General features: G+C 39.0%; 1 protein-coding gene across 2 annotated transcripts in view; it reads right to left on the reverse strand.

Annotated features, from left to right (window-relative positions):
• The window catches only part of ELAVL1 (ELAV like RNA binding protein 1), a 77,491-nt gene that overhangs the window by 40,975 nt on the left and 24,907 nt on the right, over positions 1-11,609 (reverse strand). For both annotated transcript variants that reach the window (XM_027844154.1, XM_027844153.1), the window contains one exon: positions 7,199-7,382. In XM_027844154.1, the coding sequence (XP_027699955.1) occupies positions 7,199-7,370 (172 nt within the window). In that variant the 5' untranslated portion in view covers positions 7,371-7,382. The remainder of the gene's footprint in view (positions 1-7,198; positions 7,383-11,609) is intronic.

An 11,609-nucleotide genomic window follows, 5' to 3' on the forward strand; every position in this document is an offset into this window, starting at 1 on the left:
CACACACACACACACACACACACACACACACACACACACATATATTTCCCCAAAGCACAATATCCAGAATATAAAGTATTATGAGCTTTTTTTTTCCCCTCAATCTTTTGTTTTAGGGGAAAGCAGCTAATCTAAAGGCATAGCAAAAGATGCTCCCATGTTTTCGGAGGTGTACCTCCTAATAACTTCACAGATATATGTTTTAATTACTTTGATATAAATAAATAACTAAAGCACCATTAAATTTTTATATGACTAAAAATTAATCTTAAAACTATCAACATGAAAAACAGCTTTCAAATGTATTAATTACATTTTCTAGAACATGTGTGGTATGGCTAGATTTGGAGTCAAGAGTCAAATCCCAACTTAGAAACTTGTTATGTGACTTTGGGCATGGCAGTTAACCCTTCTGAGACTTCTTCATCTATAAAATGTGGGTAATAATATGTACTATCTACCTCAGAAAGTTGCTGTAAGAAAAGTCCTTTGTGAATTTTAAAGCTGAAGTTGTGAATAATACATATTAAGGTTACAGCAAAGAAGAATGAAGCTTAGGTAGGAAAAAACAGAACACATTTAAACACTGTTAAATAAAATGAACCCTACTGGCTACCTTGGTATAATCAGACATCTTAAATCACACATCTTTTTGTGCAAAGCCTCATATCACATATCCTATCTTTGGGATAGAGCCTTCTAGCTCTGGTATATAGGAAACCTAAGGAATTTTAATCATCAGATCCTCAGAATTTTTCCTCTTCATTGAGGATATTCTCTACAGGCTGAGTAAGAACATACCTACTAAGTATTAGGGAGTATGATGTCCAAATTGCTTTTGGTTTAGTGAACCGAGTCAAGCTCACTGATATCACGCCCTTTAAAAAAATTAAATGTAGCTTATGTTAACATGGTAAGTCTCTTGTTGCTTTCAATGGCTCTGAGCAAATCCTTAGAATCATTTCTTTGTGAGACTGAGCTCACCAAGGCCATGAGTTATGTACGCTTCATGCTTATATTCCTTCATAAACTAGAATGAATGAATTCACCAAAAGGTTAAGTATAGGTAATGCCAGCAATATAAAGCTATAACATTCATTAATACAAGCAAGATCTGAAAATTCTCTACTAAAATATACTGGCTGATATGTGAGAAAAGTAAAGAACAAATTCAACATACTAGAATTTCCTTCCTATGAACTCTGAAATAGCAACTTCGATGTGCTTGGTAGGGGTTGGCCTCTTGGAATAGGAGAGAAACACAGACTTCTGACACTTTCTTCTTACAGTAAATGTTAAATTTCATAAAGTCATAAAGCCCAAGTTTCCAGGAACCAAATGCATCTATCTAGAGGCAGGAACCAATCTGCTCTATTCTAAGCCACAAACAAACCGGAGAACTGGGAGAGATGGGGAGCAGAAATCAAATACACTAGTACCCAATATGCACAAGCTGCTTGAAAAGACATGCTAGCAAAATATCATTATGATAACTATTATATTTAAATAAGGCATGTCATAGGGGGGAGGGGACAGGGGCAGCTAGGTGGTACAGTGGATAGAGTGCCCGGCTTGGAGTCAGAAAACTCCTCTTCTTGAGTTCAAATCTGGCTTAGTAGCTGTGTGACCCGGGAGTAAGTCACTTAACCCTGTTTGCCTCAATTTTCTCATCTGTAAAATGAACTGGAGAAGGAAATGTCAAACCACTTCAGTATCTTTGCCAAGAAAATCCCTAATGGAATAACAAAAGAGTCAGACGTGACTGAAAACGACTGAACGATAACGACATTTAGACCAATATTTAAAGAAATATATAAATGTAAACACAACTAAAACTAAACCTATATTCAGTTTTTGGGGTTTTTTTTGCTGTATATTCTTGTCACATTCTTCTCATTCCCCTAAGGCTCCCCTTGCCCAGCCATCTTGGCTGTTACGATCACAGATATGGCTTAAAACTTCCTAGTGTTCCCAGAAGCAACAGAAACAATAGCCAAAGCAAGTCGGAGGAGCTGGATTAAAATTTAACCTCTGTCACTTATTACCCATGTGACCTTGAGCAAGTCACCTGACCTTCATGGGCCCGTTTCTTCAACTATAAATGCAAAGGGGGACAGCTGGATGGCACACTAGATAGAGCTCCGGCCTTGGAATCAGGAGGACCTGAGTTCAAATCTGGCCCCAGATGCTTGAAACTTACCAGTTTTGTGACCCTGGACAAGTCACTTAACCTGGATTGCCTCACCAAAAAAGCAAAAAATAAATAAAGGAATGAATGAATGCAAAGGGTTGGACCAGATGGCCTAAGGTCTGTTCCAGCTACAAATCATAATCCTATTGCCCCTTCTGAAGCCATTCTATTTTTCAATAGCTCTAATTGTTAGCAAGTTTTTCCTGATATCAAGCCTAAATTTGGCTATTTGCAACTTGCACTCCCTGTTACTGGTTGTTTTCAGGGGCTAAATTGATCCCTAGGTCTCATGTCCACAAAATCCAATCTTGTCTGGGTTCCCTCAACAGAACTTCATGTGTGATGGTCACAAATCGCTCCTCCATCCTGGCTGTCTTGCCCTCCTCTAGTCGCTCCTCAGTTATAAATGTGGCACCTCAAATGGAATACGATACTCCAGATGTAGTGTGACCAGGGCAGAAGACTGAGTGACCACCACCCTGCTCTTCATAAGATTACAAATTTAGGGTGGGAAGGGACCTGACTAGAAACTGTGCCTCTCTTCTGTGGCTCAAGACTGCATCCATTAGCTTTGCTGATTGCCACATCATACAGCTAACTCATACTGAACTTACAATCCACTAAAACCCCCAGCTCTTGTCCAGACAAACTACTATCTATGACTCCCATTTTATATTTACGAAGTTTGGTTTTTTTTAGCTCAAGTGTAAGACTGTACATTTATCCCTCCTGAACTTCATCTAATTCGATTAAGCCCAATGTTCTAGTCAATTAAGTTCTTCTGGATCCTGACTTTGTTATCCTAGATGTTAGCTAATCCAGCCAGCTTTCTGTCACCTGAATATTTGATAATTATGTCATCTGTACCTTTACCCAGGTCACTGACACAAATGTTCAACAGTGCAGGGCCCAGTAGAGATCCTGGTAGCACTCCCCTGGAGACCTCTTGCTGAGCAGATATGGAACCATTAATGACTATTCAGAGTCCAGTCATTCAATACATCATGAATCTGTCTCATTGTGCGATCTACTCTGTATCTCTTCATCTTTCCCCACAAAGATGGTGTAGCTAAAATCTAGGTTAACTAGATTGAAAATGAAATTTAGACTAGACTTAACCAAAATATTCCCTTGACTTATCAGTTTAGTAACCTTATCAAAAAAAGCCATAAAGCTAGTCTGGCATGACTTGTTCTCCATAAACCTATGCTGGTTCTTTGTAATCATCACTTCCTTTTCTGGACATTCACCATTCATCTCTTTAATGCTCCACGCTAGAGTTATCCCCAAAACAAAAGTCAGCTTCTGTGGCCAGACTTTGCAGACTGTATTCTCTTCCCTTCTCCAGTTCTGCCTTATCTGTCCTATTCTCCAGGATCTTTCACATGTCATGGACAGGCACTTAACAATCACAATGGCCAGTTCTTCCAGTACCCAAGGATGTGATTCATCTGGGTCAAGTGACTAGAATTCATTCAGGGCAGCCAGAAGCACTCTTACTATCTCCTCAATTATCTTAGGCTTCACCCCTTGGTTAGCCAGTTTGATTCTTTTATTCTCATTACAAAAAACATTCTCCATATAAGGGAAAACAGAAACAAAACACTAAGTGCACAACTTGGACTTTCTTTTGGGCACTATCTCAATCACCCTAAGCCAGGGATCTACTTCTTTCTCTGATACAGCTTCCTCGGTTGGCTTCTCCAGTCTCAGCTTACCTTCCCATGTAGTACTCCTGATAATATTATGGGACTATCCAAAACTCACAGCCACCCTCTGATTCTTGATCTTGCTTCCATTCTTTTTACACATTTTTTTTTTAAGCAAGGTAATTGGGGTTAAGTGACTTGCCCAAGGTCACACAGCTAGTAAGTGTCAAGTGTCTGAGGCCAGATTTGAACTCAGGTCCTCCTGACTCCAGGGCCCGTGCTCTATCTACTGCGCCACCAAGCTGCCCCTACACATATTTTAAAAACCAAAGTGTGCTGGTGATGTCCCTGTGCATCCATCCATATCACCCTCTTTAGATGACTTCCATTTTCCCTCCTCAATGTAATCTGTGTCTTCCCTTTGGATCTCTGGGATTTCCCTCTAGGAGTTTCTCATTCTTCTTGGGCTGGCTTTCCCTGTAGAATGAGGAATGCCATGGGATCCTGCCTGGCATGTCTTTGAATCTTTTGAAATCTGATTTCGCCAAATCTAAGATATATGTCAGATAATACTCAACTTCCTTCTTCTCCTCTACCACCAACTTTAGGAGGGAGCCATCACTTTCAGGCAAAGTCCCCACCGTTTCTAATTCCAGCCATCAGATCTTTTCTGTTACTATGAATTGGATCCAGAAACAATCCTCCCCTTTTTGATTCCTCAACTTTGTGAAGGATGAAATTATGTGAGTATGTCAATAAATATTTATCAAGCACCTACTATGTCAGGCACTATGCTAAGCACTAGAGAGACAAAGAAAAGCAAAAGATCTTCCCTGTCCTAGAAGAGCTCCCAGTCTAATGGGGGGGAGGGGGGAAGAGAAGAATATATCACTTATCACCAAGGCACAGCAAGAAGCTACAGGCTGTTCCACTTTTGGCAAAGAATGCTTCAGGAGACAACAGGATAAATGAAACACCAGTCATACCTTATCATGTCTCTGTGCTAAGATTCAGATCTGTTTCCCAAACTACCTTTTTCCTTCTTTGTCCACAGAGTCTGTAGGATACACTTCAGTGTACAGAATGCTTCTGCTTCTATTCTATTATTCAACCAAATGTTGTCTGCCGTGATTTCCCTCTCCAGCTCCTGGATTTCCTCAAATGAACATACCTTTTTAGTACAAAATGGTATTGCACCTACCCTTTTTACCTATCCTGTTTCTTCTGAATAAGCTACTTAATGGGTTGGTTGGTTACTGTCCTTTGTGAACAAAATACATCACTATGCTGGGGTTAAAGTACAGTGTGTCCGACGGTGGCTGATCAGACCAACACAAGCTTGGAAATCTCTACTACGGTTGGGCACAAATAGCTCGTATGAAACTATTCAATTTGACCCAGCCAGAGCCATAATGCAGTTATATATCTCACTCCACTAAGTCTCAGTGACACCTATTAAGTTAAATTTGCCTCTCTGAATTAGAACCACTGGCTTTCATACTTGTTGCCTAAATTTGGGGCACTGGTGAGGAAATATACGAGGCTAGGGATCTTATGACTTGTTTCTTTCTTAGATTTTTTTCTTCTCCTATGAAGTTCTGGGTGTCTCCTCCTTTTTCTTGCGTTGTGGCTACTCTCTGTAGTATTCAGCTTAGGGAATATCCATAGGCAATTTTCTTCTTTCCTCATCCTTTTTATTTTAAAGCCTCCTCTTTTTTTTCTTAATTTTCAGTTCCAAATTCTCTCCCTCCTTCCATTCCTCCTCCACCCACTGAGAAGGAAAGAAATAGGATACCCATTACACACAAGAAGTCATGCAAAACATATATCTGCACTATGTTAAAACCCTTTTGATTAGATTTACTAGAGACCTAACTAACAAGTCACTTAACCAAGGCCCAGAGAGGTCTCCTCAACTCCAAAATGAGAGGATTTGACTTAACCTATAAGGTCCCTTCTTCCAGCTTTAAATCTACAGTCCTGTGATCCATATATAAGATTGGTAAGCCTGTGTCAAGTACCTTTGTAAACTGGTGCCCCAAGGTAAGATAGTCTTCCTACTTGTATATTCCAAGTTACTATCTATTTCACTACCTGAGTTTCTCTTCTATTGTTCCTCCTTGCCACACTCTCAAGGCTGGAATGGACTGCAAGGGATGAGTGTTACAAGGAAACGTCCCAGAGTTCTCCCTATCACAAAGAATTTTATGCTTTTCCTCAAAACTTGGGTCTTACTTTCTACCTAAAGCCAAAAGACCCTGGAGATGTTGCTCATAGCTGCAGAGATGGCTCTATGAAGCATGAAAGCAGGGAAGGGAGGAAGGACATTAGAGTAATATGGTTTCCAAGCCTTTGTAACTGAATTAGGACTTGCACTGGACAGAGAGTAAGTTAAGTGGAAGAAGGAAAGGCAAATACTCTCTTCCTTAGCTAAAGAAAGTCTAAAGTTCTAAGCTCCTACATACACACCGATGTTTTACAAAAATGCCTAAATTTTATTTGTTGCTTTATTCTAAGTTCTGCAGATTCACCTCTACTGAAAAACCAACTACTGTGCTTCCAAAAGAGGGCATTGGTAGGGAGCACTTCTTTTTCAGTGTATGATTATTTTTTCTTCTTTTCACAGAGGTCCTTTTTTCAAAAGATGGCCTATATTCAAGGGAGAATCCAGTAGTAAACCAATAGATCCAATGTTTTCAGTCTATGTTTAATATAACCCTGGTTTCCCTCTAGGCTTGAGAATTATTCTCATCACAAGTCTTTTATTTCAAAGCCACAACCTTCCTAGGAATATGTGCATATTTCCAGTTTGCTCTGGGGTTGGATTTGGGACTAGAAATCACCCAAAGTAACCTTAACAGCCATGTTCAGGGTGCTGTCATTTTCTCAACTCACAGAGGACACTAAAACTTCCCATATGAATTTTCTTTCAAAAGAACAGGGAAGGAAGCAAAATATATCTTAGAAATTGTAGTCTTCTCTACTCATCTATTTCTTGTCTGACCCTGGCACCCTTGTTTTATCCATTTTCTCCTTCTTCATAGCTTGAGAAACCCTTTTTAAAATTCTGATACCTTTATTTTTGCTCCACATTCCACATCCTTTCTTTACGCAGGATTACATGAGTTTCCTACGTTAGGGAGTCAATTTCCCAATGATCTAACAAAAGTCAATGGGAAACAGAATTTGATATTAAAATGATTTCACTTTATAACCAACATTCAGCAATGTACCTACTCTGTATATGAAGGGAGAATGGAATGTATATACAAGGAAGCCATTCAAAATCTGTCTAATGAGAACTTGCTTAGTATGACTAACACAAATATTTTTTTCACAAAAATGCCTAATTTTTTACCTGCTACTTTATCACGAATAAGTTTTGCAGATTCAACTTCACCAATACTGCTAAACAAACTTCGTAATTCATCCTGTGTCATGTTCTGAGGGAGGTAGTTGACAATTAAATTCGTTCTACCGATATCATCCCTGCAATCTTCAGCCATGTGATCTTCATAACCATTAGACATTTTATAAAATATCTGCAAAGAAAAAAATTAAATAAGTTCTATGTATTCACATTGTAGTACATTAAGACAGAACCAACTTGTACATTTTCACTTAGAAACATTCAAAACCATAAATTCAACACTCTCTTCTAAGAGATATCCTCCATGAAATTAAAAATCCTTCCAACACCAAACCTTCTGAGAAGAAATATGGAATGTCTCTTAAGAACTTTCCCTATTTTTTCCTCTTCTCCAAATTGCTATTGTTGCCTCAGGCTAAAAATGTCAGTGGCTAAATAATATTTATAAAAGAAGTAATATTGCCATGTACCCAGCCCTAAATCTCATCTATCACACATATCCCTGTACTATCCTTCCAGTTTACTGGTAGACAGAGGATAATAATTATACTAAATTGTAACATTTCTGGCAAGAAGTTCTTCTCTCCCTTCATTCTCAGAAGTCCATCTGAAGATGCACAAATCTTGAAGGACAAAACTGTTCCTAAAATCTATGGACTCTACTTGTTTTGTCAGTTGGCTATACATATTTTTACATTCTTCCCAATCAAAAGTAAATCTAAGAGGTGCAGCTAGGAGGCGCAGTGGATAGAGGACCAGCCCTGGAGTCAGGAGGACCTGAGTTCAAATCCGGACTCAGACACTTAATAGCTGTGTGACACTGGGCAAGTCACTTAACCCTGACAGGAAGAAAAGAAGGAAGGAAGGTAAGTAAACCTAAGGAGTCTGAATGTTATCAGCCCAATTCTATTTATTTTCTATTTTTCTGGCTAGGCAATGGGGTTAAGTGACTTGCCCAGGGTCACATAGCTAGTTGATGGCCAAGTGTCTGAGGCCACATTTGAACTCAGGTCCTCCTGACTCCAAGGCCAATGCCCTATCCATTGCACCACCTAGCTGCCCCTACCCAATCCTATTTAGATTGATTTAAAACGATAGCTTAATATACACTGAATGACAGAATTGGGATTTCAAATACTTCAACAGGCTGAAACCATAATCATAACAAAAACATACAGAAGAATCCACAAGGGGAAATAATACAAAATCAGCCTGGAAATACAGGCTGAATGAAATTATGAAAACTAAAAAGAAGAAATTATGAAAACTAAAAAGAAGAAATTGAACATGAATAAAAACAAAGCCGCTCATTTACATAAAAAAGAAAATCAAGCATAAAAGTACAGAATGGTAGAGACTCACTCTGACAAAAACTCATATTGAAAAAGACCTGGGATTTTAGTTGTGTAGAAAGTCAATTTAGAAAGAGGTAGAGGCGTCTCAAGTGGTATTTAATGGAAAGGCCTTGTGTTATTTAATACTCTTAAATCAATTGCTTTGATAAATATATAGATGGTATATTTATAGTCAAGATGGAGGAAGACCTTGATAGGTGACAATGTTGTGCCAAATCCAAGAAGATGACATTTTGAAAAGATGTAAAGTCTTGTGCTGGGTTCAAAAATATCAACTTCACAAGTGGCAGAGGCATTGCTAGGTAGCAGTTTGTCTAAAAAAGATACGGGGGTTTTAGCTGCTAAACTACAAACTTAAGTATAAAGCCACACTATGTTATGGCAGCAAAAAAGCTGATGCATCAAGGGCTTAGACTACTTTAAGAGAGGTATACTGTCCACATGACAGTCCCTCTGTTCTCAGTCCTGATTAGTCTACATTTGGAGCACAGTATTTAATTCTGGAAATCACATTTTAGGAAAGGCCCTGAGAAACTGAACTGTCCAAAGGCTGGTGGTGATCAGGGTGATGAAGTGTCAAATTCATTCAGTATTTATCAAGCACCTACTATGTACTAGGCCCTGGAAAGACAAAGACATACATTCCCTGCCCTTAAGGAGCATACATTCTATTTGGGGGAAACAGCATGTACAGTAAACACAACATATATACAAAGTAAATAAAACAAATTCTTGTGGGAGCAGTGGAGGGTGGGGGGAGAAACTGGGAAGAACAGTAAAAGCTTAATGTAGGGGATGGTACTGAGCTAAAGATTCTGAGAGGCAGAAGTCAGAGGGGATAGGCTACACAAAGGCAGAGGGGCAAGAAAGGGAATGCTAGAACCAGTTGGGCTAGAATATAGACTACATATAGAGAAGAATGTGAAATCACTCTAGAAAGATGGAAAGATGGGCTGGAGCCAAATTGTGATATGCATTTTATCCACTGAAGTTTCTTGAGCAGGGAAGTGACAAGATCTCAGAAGATCAATTTGGCAGTTATGTCAAGGATGGATTAGAGAGGAGAGATTAGAGGCAAAAAGACCAATTAGGAGGCTATTGTAGTAGCTTAAAAGAGAAATCATAAGGGCTTGAATTAAGGTGGCAACAATGGTCGTGGAAAGAAGGGGATGATATGGGAAATGTAAACCTAGAATTGACAAGATTTGATCTTTGTGATTAGATATAGAGGATGATGCAGAGGCAAAAGCTGAAGATGATTCTGAGGCTGCCTATTGGAGAGTCCTCAACAGAAACAGGGAAGTTAGGAACAGGGGTAGGTTTTCAGGATAAGACAATGATTTCTGTTTTGGACATGTTGACTTTGAAATCCCTATGGGAAGTTCAGTTGGAGTTCCTCAATAAGCAGTCAGTGATGTAGGATTAGAGCTAAGGGGACACTAGGGCTAGACACATAAATCTGAGAGTCATCTGCCTAGAGATTATAAAGTAAACTCATAAAGGTTGATGAGATCACCAAAGAAGGATGGGGCAGACAAAGAAGAGGGACTGAATAGAGCCTTAGAGGATATCCATGGTTAGGGAACAGGAGAAAATGATAATGCAGCAAGGGAGACTAAGGCCAGACACATAAGAAGAGAACCAGAAGAAAGCAGTGTCACAAAAACTCAACAATAACAGAATGCCCAGAAAGATGGAGTGATTAACAATGTCAAATTCAAAAAGTGTAAGAAAAATGAGGACAGAGACTCCTCACTGTCTACTGAAATCCAAACTTTTTTAATCCAAGCATCCAAGTGGCTAAGAATTGGACATCAAGAGGATGGCCATCAATTAGGGAATGGCTAAACAAGCTGTTGTATATGATTATAATGGAATATTATTGTGTTATAAGAAGTAATAAACAGGATGATTTCAGAAAAACCTGGAAAGACTTACATGAATTGATGCAAAGGGAGCAGAACCAGAACGTTGTACACTGTAATAGCAATACTGTACAATGAAGAATTGTGAATGACAACTATTCTCAGCAATACAATGATCCCAAGTACTCATGATGAAATACGCTCTCCACCTCTTAAAAAGAATTAATATTGTCTGAATACTGACTGAAGCATACTATTTTTCTTTCTTTCTCAAGTCTTCTCATACGAAATGACTAATATGGAAATGTTTTACGATTGCACGTGCATAACCTATATCAGAGAGGAGGGAGAGGAAAGAGGAAGGGATGGAATTTGGAACTCAAAACTTAAAAAAAAAAGTTAAGAATTATTTTAACACAGAATTGGGGAAAAGAATAAAATATTATTTTTTTAAAATGCCTAGCACGCGAGGACCTCAACAATCTGGCTCTGACTTACCCTTCAAGCCCTTTCATGAACTTTATATCCCAACAAGGGAAAATCTGCTTCCTAAACTCATCCTGCCCTCCTCTGCCCCCATATCTTTGCTCATGCCACTTTATGCCTGAGTTACGCATTTGTCCATCTCTCATCCTTGTCCCCTCCCCCACCAACTTTCCCCATTCTCTTAGGGCAATTCTGATCATTCTTGAATGTCTAACTCAGGTGCTATCTTCTTCATGAAGCAGTCTCTCTTCATCCCAAGTAGAAGAGAGTTCCTATTTCCTCAATTCTTTAAAGAATACTCAACACATTGTAATTTGTAATGCAGTTATTTGTGTCTCAGTCATATCTATCTTATTAGATTACTGTTCTGTTCATCTTAAGCCCCAGCAGTGTCTTGAACACAGAAAGTGCTTGATAAACTAAAGTATAAGCTCCTCAAAAGCAAAACCCCTATGTTCTATTTCTTTATATTCTTCCAAAGGTCTAGTTTATTTAATGAAGGCATCAATTCATACCCCTAGAGGAAAGGAAGAGAGGAAGAAGAATATTAGGAGATACCTATTAGAAAAAAGAAGAAATAAGGGGCAGGTAGGTGGCCCAGTGGATAGAGCACTGGTCCTGGAGTCAGGAGGACCTGAGTTCAAATGCAGCTTCAGACACTAGACTCTTACTAGCTGTGTGACTCTGGGCAAG

Source organism: Vombatus ursinus, unplaced genomic scaffold, assembly GCF_900497805.2.
Source record: "Vombatus ursinus unplaced genomic scaffold, bare-nosed wombat genome assembly UNPS02014935.1, whole genome shotgun sequence".
Classification (NCBI taxonomy): Eukaryota; Metazoa; Chordata; class Mammalia; order Diprotodontia; family Vombatidae; genus Vombatus; species Vombatus ursinus.